This window comes from Anser brachyrhynchus, assembly GCF_964034855.1.
Source record: "Anser brachyrhynchus genome assembly, chromosome: 4".
NCBI classification, from domain to species: Eukaryota; Metazoa; Chordata; class Aves; order Anseriformes; family Anatidae; genus Anser; species Anser brachyrhynchus.
Window position 1 is genome coordinate 15,482,786 of NC_137698.1, and position 17,240 is coordinate 15,500,025.

The 17,240-nt window shown below is 45.4% G+C and overlaps 1 protein-coding gene across 4 annotated transcripts in view; it reads left to right on the top strand.

The window, feature by feature from the left end:
- The window catches only part of GC (GC vitamin D binding protein), a 37,527-nt gene that overhangs the window by 8,163 nt on the left and 12,124 nt on the right, over positions 1 to 17,240 (top strand). Inside the window, exons 1-2 of one of the 4 annotated variants that reach the window (XM_080589227.1) lie at positions 17 to 588; positions 1,627 to 7,685. In XM_080589227.1, coding sequence (XP_080445353.1) covers positions 5,596 to 7,200 — 1,605 coding nt within the window. In that variant the 5' untranslated portion in view covers positions 17 to 588; positions 1,627 to 5,595 and the 3' untranslated portion in view covers positions 7,201 to 7,685. Of the gene's footprint in view, positions 1 to 16; positions 7,686 to 17,240 lie in introns of those variants that run through there. The other 3 variants (XM_080589228.1, XM_080589229.1, XM_080589226.1) reach the window with 3 other exon arrangements.

Here is a 17,240-nt window from a genome sequence, read left to right on the forward strand (position 1 = left end):
TAAGTCACGCCTTCTCCTCTCTCGCCCTTAGTTTCAACCCTGTTTTCTCACAGGTTGAGCACCAAAACAACTTTCCCGTGTGCTGAAATGCGTGCAGCTTGCGGGGAGCGCTGAGGAGAGCGAGGTTTGGGATGGGAAGCACTGGTGGTTTTTTTTAGCACTGCTCATCCTCACTGGGGGGGGGGGCAGCCTCAGAACGACATTTAAAAAAAGAAAACCCATGCCTTCGTACTGTCTGCTAGCGTCTTTCAGGAGCAACATCAGCCTGGCATGAGGTGCCCCTCCCAACATTTTCTTTGTGGTGATTGAAAATTAACATTTCTGCTTGGTGCGACCACCTGATGTCAAGGTCTGCCATGCCCCCCACACCGTGGGGTATGTTTCCCCATGTAGTAAGTGGGTGCAGATGGGGCAAAATCATGCCAAAAAGGCTTCACCTCATTACTTTGCCAAGCAATTTTATTTTTTTTTTCCCTCTGATCCCTTTGCAGAAAAGCCACCACATGTGCTGTCTAGGAACCTTCACGGAGCACAGAGCAGAGGTGGACTTCGCAGTATGACCCCAAATTAATCCCAGGGATTACTGAGGTATGTTCCCCTTCTTGCTTCATAAACACCATCTGCTAGAGGTCCCTCAAGGCTTTTTTGGCCTCCTGCAAGGGTGTCCTACCAGGTTGCACCCACACAGACTGGCACATTGGCTGAAACTAGTTTACCTTTACACATGGCAGTTTTCCACTCCATATTCATCATCCTTGCTGCAGCACCTGCCTACACCTTTATTCTGACTGGAAATTTAACTAGCATGGCAAGTAAATAGCATGGTTTTAATCATAGTGACTAAACTCTGTATGCTATTTTGTAGCCAAAATATATTTTTACATATTTAACTAATTTCTAATGCTGTTGTCTAGGGGAAAAAAAAGTGGTTAATTGTAAGGAGAACTAGCATTTATTTCTGCACGACTGAAAACTTTCCAAATGCCTCTTCTGTTTTATAGTTTAAATGATCGATTAGTTACCTTTCTGTACCCTGAGGTATTATCTTAAAGGCTGGGTAGTGGCTAAGAGTTTTCATTGCTTTCTTGTTACCTATAAACACAAGTGTGGCAGAGCTGGGTCGTACAGTAATTGTGAGGCAACATCACTGTTGCATAAGGAATTAAAGTACAGAAAGGCAATGTCAGCCCCTCCTTTTGCACTAGGTATCGTGGTCAGTGACCTGCACAGCATGTGAACCATTTTACTGATGTAGTCACACATCTTTTATTGATAGGCTTTGGTTGAGAATAGGGGAAAGAAGGAATGTTTACCTCAGAGTCCAAATGCATATCAAACAGTCCTTGCAAAGAGCAGAGGCCCTGGCTGCCATTTCAGGGAAACAAAACTTTGCCAGTAACAAAACTCACGTTTCCAGGGAACCTCTGGTCTCTTAATGCAAGCTCACCTTAAAAAATACTGTGCATGGGACTAATGGCCTCAAATTACAGAGACAGAGAAAGTTCACAGCACCTTATTAATCTGCCATAGAAAGTACCCATCTAGACATAAAAGTCAGGCTATCTATTTCCTCACAGTAACCTTGAAGTAACTCAATGCCTTCTGCTTGATCCTCTTGTTATGTAGACATTTGGTAATCCCCTTTGGCCTTTTCTGTCTAAAAGTCAAAAGAAGGCTTCAGAATATTGAATGCCGGACTTCAGCTGCACCAGCAGATCTGTCTGAACTCTCCATGGGTGTACCCCTACCTGCCAGTCTCCTCGGTAAAACAAAATAGCTGAAGTCTGTTCCCCATGTGTCACACTGTGGGGGCCCTTCTGCCTTGAAAGGAGTGAAAGTTGAGCTGCTTCACTGCTTTTTACATGCCATCTAGCTAACTTGGCTGTACAATAAATGGGCCGCAGTAAAGTGAGGAACTCCCTAACCAGAAGGCTGTTCTCCTTCTCACAAAAACATACTATGCAACGCAAAACAGTACAGCACCCCCAAATCATGCTTGTATGCTTTCCATTTCTACCATGTCACCTCTAATCCTAAAGTCAATTCTGATCTGAGTTTCAAGACTTTGCCAGAGCTCCACAAAGATATGCCTGTGCACATTTTTCATGGCAAGCCTGCAAGCCAGCCCAGTTAAGGATTTTGGGCCACTTTTCTTCTGTTTTAAATTTTGTCCTGTACTTCTCTTTAACTCAGAAACGATTATATTCACAGCACCCCCACCTCACATTCTTCACCTACAAAAGCGGCTGTTATTCCAAGCAAAGCAGCCTGGAAGTGAAATAGATACCTTTTCAATCAGTTGTTACCAACACTTTGCTACATAGTAACCTCTGTTAACTTGGGGTTTCCTCTGTCCAGGTGTAGGCATCCTGTGAATATGGTAACACATGCCATGTTTTTTCTGGGTGCCATTACATGGAAAAGTTCAAGGGTAGAGCAGGAAGGAGGTACATACCAAAGTGACACTAGCTACTGAGAAGTGACCTACAGCAAGTCATTCTAATATGCATCTATAACTGCTGATGAGAGATGAGAGACTTATATGTGCACTGAAAAAAGAAAAATGATTGTTTTGGAAAGTCATTTTTAGGGGCTCTCAGCCTGGTATGGCCTAACAGGGACTGTGAAGAGTAAATGAGTGACCCATGCTATCTCTCTCCTTGTGTGTGCCTGTCTGTCTCTCCCACAATTTTTATACACACACACATATATGCATGTGTGTACGTTTTAAGCACTAACATAAAAGTTTTGGGGAAATGCCAGTGGTGAACAGTGTGGGAAGGCGAAGGAGTCAGTGCTAGATCAAAGACCATATTAATGTGTGGTAATTACAAAATAACTGCAACAAGCAGAAAATCAGATGTCCTAGGTCAGCATGACATTACCAGTGAAAAAAAACGCAGGTCAGCCTAACAGGCAGGCGCAGAGGGAAAGGGGTGGTAAAGGGGACGTTCCCAAATGTGACAAGATTAAGCTGTCATCCCATATTCTGGACTGGGCCCAGAAAGGTTACGCTGACCCACTGGATGCAGAGAAGAAGGAAGGTATTTTGAGGTGACTCCTTCAGCATCAGGGATGTATCTCCACAGCAGGGAAATGAGGTGCAGAACGTTTCTAAGCCTATCACAGAGAGAAGTAGTTATGGTCTCTAAGATGCCTGTAGTGGTGGCTGCTGGGCCACCAGACAACACACAGACATTGGACTTACAGGGTGTAAGAAATGCTCCTTCAGTATGGTACCACATGCACATTGTCAACAATTTGTTTTGGTTGTAAAGGAGTTGAAGTCTCATCTCCGTCCTCAGGGAATACTGTGGCTCAATAAAATCACAGCTGTATGATGCGTCATATCCTTTGCCTCTTTTAAGGAATGAAACCATATAGGTTTGGCAATACTATAGAAAAGTGTACCTGCTCTGAGTAGAGGTTTTCATTCATATTTCAGTTGGCTCTATTAAAATAATCTGTGGTACTTTCAACTGCTACTAAAATCTCTCAAAGAGGGGAAAACATACAGTCATTCTTACTGTTTCTGCTCTTCACACAAGAACAAACTTGCATGAAAACTGGAGTAGAGAACACAAACAACACCGACTTAAGAAGAATTTATCACTTTTTTTTTTTTTTTTTTGCTTTTCACAAGTATTTTCATTCTGAAATTAATTTATTACAAACAGGGATAAAATTCACAAGCTATCCTGTTCAGGAAATGTTGTTATAAGTATTTGAACAAGTATCAAGGGCCTTTTGATTAAATAGACAAGATCTGAGACACAATTACATTAAAAGACAAGCAAGCAAACCTGCTGATCCCAGTCACTCAGCTTGAAGAACAACCACTATGCAATATGAAATACAGAGCAAGGCTGAACTCCACAATATTCAAAGAACAGCAAAGCAAATCAAACACTGATGTCTCTAACAGAAGACAGAGGATTAGGTCCGGTGTTATGTGTTTCATGCATATTTAATCCATAGATTAGATTTTAAAATCAACTGTGGAAATCAGGAGAATCTACCAGGAAACTCAATATTTCAGGCTTCTCCTGCACGATGTTCATATATATAAACTGAGGAAGCACTGCTATTCCCCAAAACTCACGCAAGAATGAAAAACACCCAACATATTTTAGATTATAGTCCCGCATGTTTGGTTTCCTACCCCTCCCCTCCAAGAGAAGCACAAGCAACATGAGGTTGTATTTGTGTAATGCATTGTACACAGTGTCCTGTGTTTGCTACAAAAGACAAACATTTTTGTCTTTTCCTTGCAATTGGCTTGTGATGGTCAAGTGGCTTCTCCCTATCCCCAATGTAACATTTGGAAATACAGAGTAGAGCAGCAGAGCCACGGAAGATGCACAGTTCAGCCACCATTAAATCGCTTGTGTAATCGCTTCCCTTGTATGTATAATATTTTACCTCCTGACAAGTTTGCCAAGTGTCTGCATATCTGTGATTTGTGACTGCCTTGTGTGCACCAGCTGTAACGTACCCTGCTTGGAAGGAACGTACCCTGCTTGGAAACCACTCTTGGAATTGATCAATCAAATTCTCAGGTGCCATTTTCTTAATTTTACTGATATACAGACCACTTAACTGCTTCTTTCCTTTCTGCTGCAATTAGTGAACTGCCTGGCTTAGAAGAGTTACACAGTTTACAATGAAACGTCTTTTAAACGTATTGGTCTGGAATTGTGAAGTGCTACTATGCTCTCAAACAGCTGTCCTGGTAATGGGAGCCTTAACAGAAGGGAAATCAGCAATCTAAACGAGAAGGGAAATCCCTATATTCCTTGAGGAAACTAAGAACAGAGGTGTGCCTCTCTTTTTCCTAAGAAAAGGGTGCCCATACATATCTGTGTGGTGTTGTACACACTTGTTACTGGCTGAGCAATGGCAACACAGAAACAGAAAGCGGATGTTTCCCACTGCTATGCCTGCAGTGGTCAAATCCATGAGATCATAGACAAATACATAACTGTGGGATATTGTCCTGTGTACTTCATCAGAGATTTTTTAAGCCCTGAAAACATGGAAACCCTTTCACTTCCCATCTCCTGCAGTTGTCATTCACTGTATTTCCTGAAACTGCACAGCTAAGTTAAAAAAATAACCTGTACTGTGTTTTTCCCATTTAAGCAACAAAGCAGCAGGCTGTGCAGACCCAGTGTGGATCCTGGGGGGTGTCTAAATGCCCTAACACCACAGAGCAGCTCTTACTACTGACTGTGGGCTGCCTGATCCCCAAAGACACTCCTTAGAGCCCAGCAACAACAGCTCAACCCAAGGACCGAGGGAGATGGAAATGACATGGGAGAGAGATAAGACTTTGAACAGGAAAGACGTGGAGGATTGGTAGCTGTCAGTAGTATCCTCTCAGCCATTGCTGAGATCTCCTGTGCTGTGCTGAGCCCTTCTGGGGATCTCACCCACAAAGCCTACTTTTTCTGTTTAGGCTTTGACAGCTCCTGTTGTTTCATGTCTGCATTTCCCTTGCATCACAAGAACCATTCAAGCAAACTTCAGAGCTATGCTTTTCAGCTGGTCATCAGGTGATTGTTTATAAACATAGCAGAAATCTGAACAGAGTTGATGTGCATCATCTTGGTTGCCATCACGGAGACGTGGTGGGACCGCTCCCACGACTGGAGTGCTGCAATGCCTGGCTATCGGCTCTTCAGGAGGGACAGGCAGCACAGAGGGGGTGGTGGCGTGGCTCTCTACATTAGAGAATCTTTTGATGTTGTGGAACTCCAGGCTGGGAATGATAAGGTTGAATCCCTGTGGGTTAGGATCCGCGGGAAGGCCGGCAAGGCTAGCTTCCTGGTCAGGGTCTGTTATAGACCGCCGAACCAGGATGAGGAGACGGATGAGGAGTTTTATAGGCAACTGACAGAAGTTGCAAAATCGTCGGCGCTTGTCCTCGTGGGGGACTTCAACTTCCCGGACATATCCTGGAAACACAACACGGCACAGAGAAAGCAGTCTAGGAGGTTTCTGGAGAGCGTGGGAGATAGCTTCCTGACGCAGCTGGTCAGCGAACCTACCAGGGGTGGTGCCCTGCTAGACCTTCTCTTCACAAACAGAGAAGGACTGGTGGGAGATGTCGTGGTCGGAAGCTGTCTGGGGCAGAGTGACCACGAAATGGTAGAGTTCTCTATTCTTGGCGAGGCCAGGAAGGGGACCAGTAAAACTGCTGTATTGGACTTCCGGAGGGCTGACTTTGAGCTGCTCAGGACGCTGGTTGGCCGAGTCCCTTGGGAGGCGGTTCTGAAGGGCAGAGGAGTCCAGGAAGGCCGGGCGCTCCTCAAGAAGGAAATCGTGATGGCACAGGAGCGGTCCGTCCCCACGTGCCCAAGGATGAGCCGGCGTGGAAGACCACCGGCCTGGCTCAACAGAGAGTTGCAGCTTGTGCTTAGCAGAAAAAAGAGGGTTTATAATCTTTGGAAAAAAGGGCGGGCCACTGAGGAGGACTACAAGGATGTAGCGAGGCTGTGCAGGGAGAAAATTAGAAAGGCCAAAGCTCATCTGGAGCTCAACCTGGCTACTGCCGTTAAAGACAACAAAAAATCCTTTTACAAATATATCAACGCGAAACGGAGGACTAAGGAGAATCTCCATCCTTTACTGGATGCGAGGGGAAACCTAGTTACTAAGGATAAGGAAAAGGCTGAGGTGCTTAATGCTGCCTTTGCCTCAGTCTTTAGCGGCAATACCGGTTGTTCTCTGGATACCCAGTGCCTTGAGCTGGTGGAAGGGGATGGGGAGCAGGATGTGGCCTTCGCTATCCATGAGGAAATGGTTGGCGACCTGCTACGGAGCTTGGATGTGCGCAAGTCGATGGGGCCGGATGGGATGCACCTGAGGGTACTGAAAGAACTGGCGGAGGAGCTGGCCGAGCCGCTTTCCATCATTTATCGGCAGTCCTGGCTATCGGGGGAGGTCCCAGTTGACTGGCGGCTAGCCAATGTGACGCCCATCTATAAGAAGGGCCGCAGGGCAGACCCGGGGAACTATAGGCCTGTCAGTTTGACCTCAGTGCCAGGAAAGCTCATGGAGCAGATTATCTTGAGGGTCATCACGCGGCACTTGCAGGGGAAGCAGGCGATCAGGCCCAGTCAGCATGGGTTTATGAAAGGCAGGTCCTGCTTGACGAACCTGATCTCCTTCTATGACCAAGTGACGCTTGGTGGATGAGGGAAAGGCTGTGGATGTGGTTTACCTTGACCTCAGTAAGGCTTTTGACACCATTCCCCACAACATTCTCCTCAAGAAACTGGCTGCTCGGGGCTTGGACTGGCGTACACTTCGCTGGGTTAGAAACTGGCTGGATAGCCGGGCCCAGAGAGTTGTGGTGAATGGAGTCAAATCTGGTTGGAGGCTGGTCACTAGTGGTGTCCCCCAGGGCTCGGTACTGGGGCCGGTCCTCTTTAATATCTTTATCGATGATCTGGATGAGGGCGTCCAGTGCACCCTCAGTAAGTTTGCAGATGACACCAAGCTAAGTGCGTGTGTCGATCTGCTCGAGGGCAGGAAGGCTCTGCAGGAGGATCTGGATAGGCTGGACCGATGGGCTGAGGTCAACTGTATGAAGTTCAACAAGGCCAAGTGCCGGGTCCTGCACCTGGGGCGCAACAACCCCAAGCAGAGCTACAGGCTGGGAGATGAGTGGCTGGAAAGCTGCCTGGCCGAGAAGGACCTGGGAGTATTGGTTGATAGTCGGCTGAATATGAGCCAGCAGTGTGCCCAGGTGGCCAAGAAGGCCAACAGCATCCTGGCTTGTATAAGTAGCAGTGTGGCCAGCAGGTCTAGGGAAGTGATTGTGCCCCTGTACTCGGCTCTGGTGAGGCCGCACCTCGAGTACTGTGTTCAGTTTTGGGCCCCTCGCTACAGGAAGGACATGGATGTGCTCGAGCGAGTCCAGAGAAGGGCGACCAAGCTGGTGAGGGGTCTGGAGAACAAGTCTTATGAGGAGCGGCTGAGGGAGCTGGGCTTGTTCAGCCTGGAGAAGAGGAGGCTCAGGGGCGACGTTATCGCTCTCTGCAGTTACCTTAAAGGAGGCTGTAGAGAGGTGGGGGTTGGTCTGTTCTCCTACGTGCCTGGTGACAGGACGAGGGGGAATGGGTGAAAGTTGCGACAGGGGAGTTTTAGGTTGGATGTTAGGAAGAACTTCTTTACCGAAAGGGTTATTAAGCATTGGAACGGGCTGCCCAGGGAGGTGGTGGAGTCACCATCCCTGGAGGTCTTTAAAAGATGTTTAGATGTAGAGCATAGCGATATGGTTTAGTGGAGTACTTAGTGTTAGGTCGGACGTTGGACTCGATGTTCTTGAGGTCTCTTCCAACCTAGAAATCTGTGATACTGTGATACTGTGATCTGCTACCTGTATTGGATTTCTGTGCCGTTTGTAGGAGGCCAAGTTTTCAGATGCAGGACATAAGTCAGAAGCAAGAAAAATTACCCACCAAAAGTTCTTCTGTGACAGAGAAGTACCTCTGGGAAGAAACCCAGTTTAAGACAAAAGATAGCACAATTACCAGCATATCCTGTAAGACTTTCGAGTAGATTGTTTTGAAGACTATTTCATTTCAAGCACTATGAGTTTGGGGAATTGACCATCCCATCCCGGTAAGATGTTGTCATTAAGTGTGGTAGAAAAATGTTTTTTTGTTTTGTTTTTTTACTCAGAAGTATGGAGCGCACTGGGCCATGATGGCCCATACACTGACCTCAGGAGGAATCCTACTAGAGATACAAAATACCTCACACACCAAAAGCAGCTCCTAAATATAGAGGAACCTTTCAAAAGATAGCAAGCCCCATTAAAATACCTCAGACCCTTCTACCACCAAATCATGCAGCTGGTCCTGACCAGCTCTCAGTGGTGGTGAACTATATCTTCATCTACTTATTGCCTTCACTCATGCACTCTCCACATGGCATTGGGCATTGCCCAGGACACAGGGCCACTGCCACGGAGATAGGGTGACAACAAAAACGAAAACACAAGGGTCACAGCAAGTGACTTCAGACTGGAAGCAGCTGCAAGCCTCCACCTAGGTTACTGCAATCTGTACCTTCAGGCACCACGACTCCTGCCTGGAGCAGAGCTGTCGCCACGCTAGCCTGAACATACACACCTTTTTCTTCCAGCCGGGGACTTTCTACAACGTTCTCCAGTCATTTCTTGCAACACAAGTTAGTGTTTAACAGGCCGAAGTCTAGCCTTACAGTGGCAGGCAAAAAGGTCACTGAACTGGCTTCACTAGGAAAAAATAATGCAAGAGCCAGCCTTTCACTTAGATGTGCTGAAGTGGAGTGGGATGTTTAATTTTAAAAAGCGGTGAGAAATCTCTCAAGCTTTCAGTTTATCATGGACACTTGCCACAGAGAGAAAATACTGTCATTGTGACCGACTGTGAATAGCCAAAATAGTGTAAGGATGAGGAATGAAGGAAGAAAGATTGAGAACAAGTCCCTCGGTGCCAGATATCAGACTTCCTAGTTTGTTTGTTTTTTGTTTCTTTTGTTTCCTTCAGAGAAATATCCCCACACAGTGGTCCCGTCATTACGTGCCATCACAAAATACCCAAGACCTCATTGCCTGTCTTACTGAGTGGATTTTCACCTTGTATAAAATAAGCTTCTCTCTCTCTCTCTTTGAGGTTGTGCTTGCAAGAGGATTATTTTTTTTTTTTTTTGAAATGCTGGGGTATTAGAAATTAGAAATTAACTTCTCTGCTGAAACCAGACAGGCTGGCAGACACACATCTGTTCTTAACAAAAGGAGAGGAGGATGCGAGGGAGATCCTTCATACAGTCAGTGCTGAATTGCACTAGTGTATTAGAGGCACGTACTGAAAAGCTGAAAAGGCCACATTTCCTCTTGAAGTGTGCTGACAGCTCTGTTTTTATGAACCTTGTTTAGGAGAGGTTCTATTTTGTTTATTTGATTGTTTTTGCATTTAAACCGAACATATTTCAAATCCTCTGAAGTCCCTGTAAAGCATAAGAGCTTCCTCAAGTTAAAATGGTTAACCTAAGTAAATTATGCTTGCACGAGGCTTCCAATACCATAACTAGCCATAAAAAAACGACAAAACAAAACAGCAACTATAAAAGCAGGGAAACATGGAAATGGTCCCTTCATGCAGCATTTCACTGGCAGAAAGCCCTTGTAGTGCCTCTGCTGTTAGGGGAAGCAGAGCCTCAGCTCCATCCAGAGACCCAGCCCAGCAGCTGCCTTTGCAACCTGCTTGGGCAGACACCAAACACATGCTATTTTCAGCCCAACATTGGAAGCAAGTTCCAACATCCAGGCTTTCTTGCAGGGCACATCTCTGCCAGCACCTCTGTCCCGTGTCCCGCCCCCCGCCTGCTCTCATGTCCCATGTCCTTCCCGAGGAAGAGAGTTCAGGTCAACTTAAAAAGACAGATTCCCAAATTCATCCTTGAATCCAGTAAGACACTCATCTTTGAGGCATTATGAATAGTGTGCTCTGATGACATCTGGGGATGTACATACATCCCTGGCATTTGTTGGCCTATGAAACCTTACACATCAGCCCTCTAGCAGAACTTAATTCAAGGTGCTAATCTAGCAGATCTTTAAGTTCTTCACTCTTTCTCTTTTTTCCTAACAGCACCTTTCAGTCCTTCTTCCTGCTGTGATGCTTCACCCCTTGCCATTATTTTCTTTTTGTACATTTTCTACCATTCCCAGGCGTGCATAGGTGAGGGAGGGGACCACTTTTTGCATTATTTTGAGTTTCCATACACTGCTGGAAGGGCTAAGTGCCTTCTGGTGCTCCTTTTCTTCACATTTTGTTTTTCCCTGGAGGAAAGTGTCATTCTTGGCTGGTTGGAAAGGACGCAGGAATGACAGCATAGAGCCAATATCCCCTTACCTGAAACAAACACGTTTTCATGCAACATGTGTACAAAGTCCTTGTGGTCCTGCCCAGACAAGTTTTCCACTGAAACACTGATGGTGAGGCAGGCAGGAGCATGCAAAATACTCATTCACCAATTTAGGCATCCCATGGCCAGCAAAAGGAGTTCAGAGACACTGAACAGTTCAGTCAACCCTTAAATCACCTAAGACCCTTATCTGTGAGGTGACAGGTGCCATATTTCTTAGTGTGTCATTTTGCATTTTAAATCCTTTCTGTTTATTCTGCGCTTCAAACTTGCATGTGACTGGGTCAGCAGAGAGGAATGGGATCCTGTTAACCATTTGTCTGCAAATGCGTTTACCTCTCTCCTGAGAAAGCTGGGTTGATTGCCAAAGGCTAACTAGAAAGCATAAATACTGTATTTACTCATCATTTTCTAGGGCCAGGTTTCTTGATGTCAGCACCAAGGGTTTGAGAGGTCAAGATCTTATATCGTGGGTTTGTGCAGAGGTATGAAGATTCAAAATCACATGGAGGCTATTTTTGAGTGCCCTGCAAGCCCTTCTGCATCATTTAATATGTAAAATGTTAGTGAGGTAAGAGCTGGACCACATTGACTCATGTGGCTAAAGCTAACACCTCCTGCTTTCACATCTGGAAAACCGCGAGGCCGAGTGCATTTTGTTTGTGCAAGGAGATCCATGTCCATCCTAACAACAACTTCTGGGCTTGCATGTGCAATTTAAATAATAAGCATATTCATGGAAACAGCTGAGAGCGCTGAAATACTGTTTCAGCCTGCCTGAGAAAAAGGGAATCAGGAGGCTGCATTCATGATGCAGCAACTGGGGAATTTCCAGCAGCAAAGCTTGCTGCCTTCATTGGCTTTGGGCTTACTTGGTGGTAAATCGGTAAAGTCAGGTGTATATATATATACACTCAGGGCTACTTTAAGGGGAGCCTAGTTCTCTAAAGGGCTTTTCTACACATGTTGACTCAGAATAAATAATCTAAATTAATTATGCCACAGCTGTAAAGTAGGTCAGAGATACTGAATGAAAACTCTGTAACAACATTCTCACTTCCTTAGAACAGACCTGACATTCGCTTGATTTACCAAGGACATAAGTGCACAACCAAATAAATAAAACCCGTGAACATGCAGGTTCCTGAAGCCTCAGTCTGAACAATCAGAAACATGACATAAGATAGATGTCAGTGGGGAGGGTGCTGGGAAGTGACTGTGTATTTGGCATCAGCAGTTTACAGCATCTATTTGTACCTGTGTTTGAGACCTGCCTCCAATGTTTGAGTCGAAGGTAAGTACCTGAAAACACACCCATTCTCCTTTACAGACGGTCTGAATTTGCAGGGAGGGGTGTTCTAACGTCTGCCAGAATGAATCCACCACACTCGGTATTCAAGGTTTTGGCTGGGTTTAGGAAAACATTTTGATTCTGTCTTCCAGTTGGCAGATCTCACAGGAGGCTTTCACATGCTTGACAAAGGTTTCAGCGGGGTCAGGCTGTGGATCATGAAAACTGTGACCCTGATGCTGCCTTTGGTCCTGATTCGGGAGCTGTGAAACCAGGGAGTAAACACTGCTCTGCCTGGCTTGCCTGTGCTAACAGCGATGTTGAAATGCCAGATTTGGAGAGAAGTCTTAAATGGGCAGGAAAAAAACGTAAACAAGAACAAGTCGTCTTTCTTTGCTGAACCTCCCCTGCTTACTAAGTGCTATTTATGGGTGAGGAAAATCGTGTAAAATCAGATAACAAAAAAAAGCAGTGGGTGAATCACCATGAGGAGTGCAGAGCCATGAAGATCCATCTTCAAGGATCAGGTTCGTGATGACAAAGTGCATCATTTGTCAGTTATTAGCACTGGTACAGTTTGCATGCTCTTAATTCTAATCTGTTCTCAAAGTAGACAATGTATTTACAAGGACAAGAACTTTCAAGTGATATTTGTTCCTTACCCCTATGTAAGGGCTTACACAAACCTGCCTGCACACACTGGCTTTGGCTCTTGCAAAACAAGTATTCATCTCCAAGCTGCCACTGTTGCGTATGCAAACGCAGTGACTGCATAAGCAAAAGCAGTCATCCAAGCAAGGCATTGCCTTTGCTCCAGCATTTCAGACAGCACCAGAGCTATGCTGACGAAGAACCCTTGCTGTGTGTGAAATTGGAGGTTACTGTGCAGCCCCCTTGAAACACACCAAACTGCACGTGCACACAAAGAAAAATAGGTTGTTGAAATTTGGTTACTGAAGTTTGCAGTGAGAACCTGAGACTTTTAGCTGGTACAAGTCAGAATAGCTTCACCAAAATCAGGAGGACTATGGTAACTATTTTTGGTCTTTATAAGCCTCAGAGATAATTCAGAGAGCATGACTGGATGCTCTTTAAATATTGTTACTCATGTTTTTTGCTGAAGAATCAGGAATCTCTCAGAAATACATGACATAGACAGTTTCCAAAGAAATAAGCATAGAAAAGTTTGGCTCAAATCGCTTCTTCATTGGCCTTAGATCAGAGATGCTGATTTCTCTGCTACATTTCTTGCTGAGGACTAAATGGAAAGATGAAAGCTTAGGAGAAAATCTGTGAAAATAGCGATATAAACCAGGGCTGACTTACTGGTGTTGGTATCCAACATCCCAGCAGAGACTAAAATCCAGTCTGTGGCCCTCCACATGCAATGGGGTTTCTCCCATATCTTCTGTGGAAGAAACTAATCAGACGAAAGGGCATATAAAATCAATGGAGAAACTATTTGCCACCAGCATTGGGTGAAGTCACTGAATAAAAGTTCACCTCCAGAGATCTCGGGACCAAAAGCTAATCTATGGCTCTGTGCAGCTAGTATTACAGCTGTGTAAGCAATGGCTGCTTACTTTTATGGTTGTGGTACTCAGTTCAGAATTACATCCACACTCTTCTAGGCACTGGTTAAACATACAGGAAGACATAATCTCTGTGTCAGTGTTTACAGTGCAAGTGGGTAAGGAGGAGACTATACAGATAACCTGTCAAGCACTGGTCAAAGGTGTCTGTTTTAATCTGGACTTTTTTTCCCCCACCCTCTCCACCAGTACTCATGCATCCACTCCGCCAGGCAATGCTACAACACAACAGGCTCCCTCGCAGCTGAGCAGAGCTGACCTCCGCATTGCATGGGCTGCTGGCACCGCTCTGTGCCTCTGCCTCCTCCTTGCCTTTCGCCTGTGTAAGTCATCACACCGAAAGCCCTCAAAATAACGTTGCCTCCCAGGCTGACAAAAGACAGCCATTCATTTCTGTGCCTAAGCTAGTTTCGCTCAGAAATGTTACATTAATTTTAAATACCTTCATCTGCTGCCTTCTGCAACATGCAGTACGTCAGGAACTGGTTTTAGCACTCTTGCATTTTACTTATCTGCAACCTGAACAGGCTCGCCTGGGCTGCTAAATGCAATTTATTTTAGAGTGCAGTGTTCAGTGCAGTTCCCCTCCCTGCACTAGAGCCTGTAGAGCATCCTGAAGATATTCGAGTGCTGACATAATTGCTTAAGTGATTTCCATAGGAAAAAAAAAAAATCTTGGCCTCCCATCTTTGACCATGACGATCTTGGATAGCAAATTTATTGAAGGACTTTATAATGCAAGTGCTCGGACTTGCTTGGCACTGAAACTCTGAACTCCTGCTGACCTGCTTGCAGGGCCTTGCACAGGATCAGAGGGTACTGGCTACACACACAGCACTCTGCTCTTACTTTGTTGCAGATAAGGGACATTTACTTGTTGGCTGTGGTGGCATTATTGTACTTCATTTAGGATATTGAAGGCCAAAATGCGTTCCTCAATATTTCAACAGTGTTCATTCCTCCCTTCCCCTGGGCATCACTGGGTCTTTTGCTGGAACAGAAGAGAGTGCAACTGCTCCCTTCCCCATCTCTTGGCAGCATCATATACAGAAAGCGAATGCTCAGTAGCACAAGGACTGTTTTTATTTTGTGTTTGTATGGTCTCCATTGCAACGAAGTGCAGGCCTGTCATTTGGTGCCTGAGCACTATTCCTGCATATCAAACAGCCTGCAGAGCCTGGTGCAGGACTGCACAGCTGCCCTCTGCTGCCCACAGCCTACGCATGTACTGGCTTTTGGGTAGCCAAGACCTTGAAACCCTGCTAGAAATAGAGTGGGGCCACACTCTGACGCTGCCTTGTGTGCTCCCCAAACCTGCCCATGGGGACAGGCACCAAATGTCAAACCTGAGCCTGCCTGTGTCCAAAAACCTACAGACCAGCAGCAGCAGCACCTTGGGCAGGTCACAACAGGGAAGGAGCCTCATACCCTATAGGATGCATGCAGTAATGTTTCATTATTGTTTTCAGGGAAAGAAGTGTGATAACTTCCTTTTGTGATCAAGGAACTTGTTAGTTCATCAGAGAAATAAATAACCCTTATAAAAGCATCAGTACTCAGTTGTAAAACATGCTTAGGAAGTGTGGCAGCACCTGGCAAGTATCTCTAACCTGGGATTTCACCTTGTTGCATTACAGCGGCAAAAAATTGACATTGAGACATCTGTTCAACCTACTCGTCACCACGTTCATTTCTGTTTTGTAGTGCTTTTTGTACTTGTTTTCCAGAAGAAATAACAGGTGTTTTTACCACTTCAGCTGGGGATGAAAGACTCAAATCTAATTCATATACTTTGTACTGCTGGCAAAATCTTTTACCTCTATCATACATCACTATACGTAGATAAATTTCTACTTCAGCTTCTTGCTCCTGGTGGTATCCAAGATCTCTTGTCACAAGATACTTGGCACAAATCACAATAATTATCACACATTTAGGTCCTGGCTAGACAGGGTCGTCATAAGAAATTATGAATGTGCTCTTAAAAGGTGTTTGGTTTCAGCCGTGGAGTGTTAGTAACCAGTTTGAGCTTACACTCCTTTCTTTCCCTGTGCTTTACATGGAATTGAGGCTGCTACAAGGAGGGGGCAATGAAAGCTGATACCCCTGCCAGGCCTTCGAAGGAGTCACTAAGCCCTGGCAGCCCAAGCTGACAGCACGCCCACAGCCCTGCAACCGAAACCACCTTTTGTCTCAGCCTTCACTAGTTTCAGCATCACATTTGTATCTGTCAAATTCAAGAGGCATGTGGTAACGGCTAAAGATTAGAGTGACCTTCTGTGTTTCCAAGAAAAAATTGGAGAAATAAGATAAAATAAGCAAAGAATGTTTCTTCTGTCTTGTGCGTGTTTCTAGGAAATGTGCTGGTGGTTATAAAAAAATGATTGGTGCTTATTATCATTGCAATTCTGAGGGTGATAAGTGCGCACAGAAGTACCCCAAGGGAATTGTGAAAGCCTCAGCAAACTGGCAGAGAACAAAAAGACAACCCCGAAGTCTCTCTGGACCAGGCTGCATCACAAATCCTTTTACACTAATACCACAAAACTTCTGGCAAGGGTTTTACTGCAAATAACCGAAATACTTTTGGAGTAGGTGTCACTTCCTGCTGTGACAGTACATCCTTTTGGCTCACAGACACTTCAGAAACCTGAAGTCCTGTCAGTAATCAGCAGCAGTAATCAGGCATGATTATATTTAGATGTTTGCTATTCTCACTCCTGAAAACGGACCTGCTCCAGTCCCTCACCCTGAACCACTAGAGTTACCATGGGACCAGCAGTATCATGGTACACACTGATACACCATGCAAGGAAAGCAAAGTGAAGGAATCTAAGTCCTGGCTATCTCCTGGGACCACAAGAAGCTTCACCAAGTGCAAAATGCCATAATCCAAATGCCTCGTTTCTATATGTATTTTAGTACAGCGGCCAGATGGGTCTTATGGCCTCTATTTTCTCAGCCTTGAGATCTTTGCATAGTGTTTACCTGCAGAAATTCACCTGAATTCAGTGCATTTTCATTCATGTGGATCTGGAAGTGGCCTCTGGGCTCCATAACCCACACTTCAGGGAAACGAGGATTGCAGGTAAATAATGCTAATTTGCAAGACCAGCACTGGGCATGAGGGATTGCGTTTAGCCCTTGAAATGCTGCTCTTTCCTCAGGAGTGGCCAGAGCACTGGATAGAAGCATTGCTGACAGGCACAGAGGAAACTTGACTGATGAGGCTTGACCTAGTACTCCTTAAGTGCAGCAATGCACACCTTGTCACAATGACAACAGGCACAAGAATTTTGGAGCAAAACCCATTTCTGTGGTTGCAAGTGAGATGGCTCCTTCTGAGCCTGCAGCAAAGCCACTCTGCTGATGGAGGCCCAACGTGACCTGTGCTGCACACAGAGCGGTGCTTCTGCGATTCTCCTTCGGGTACC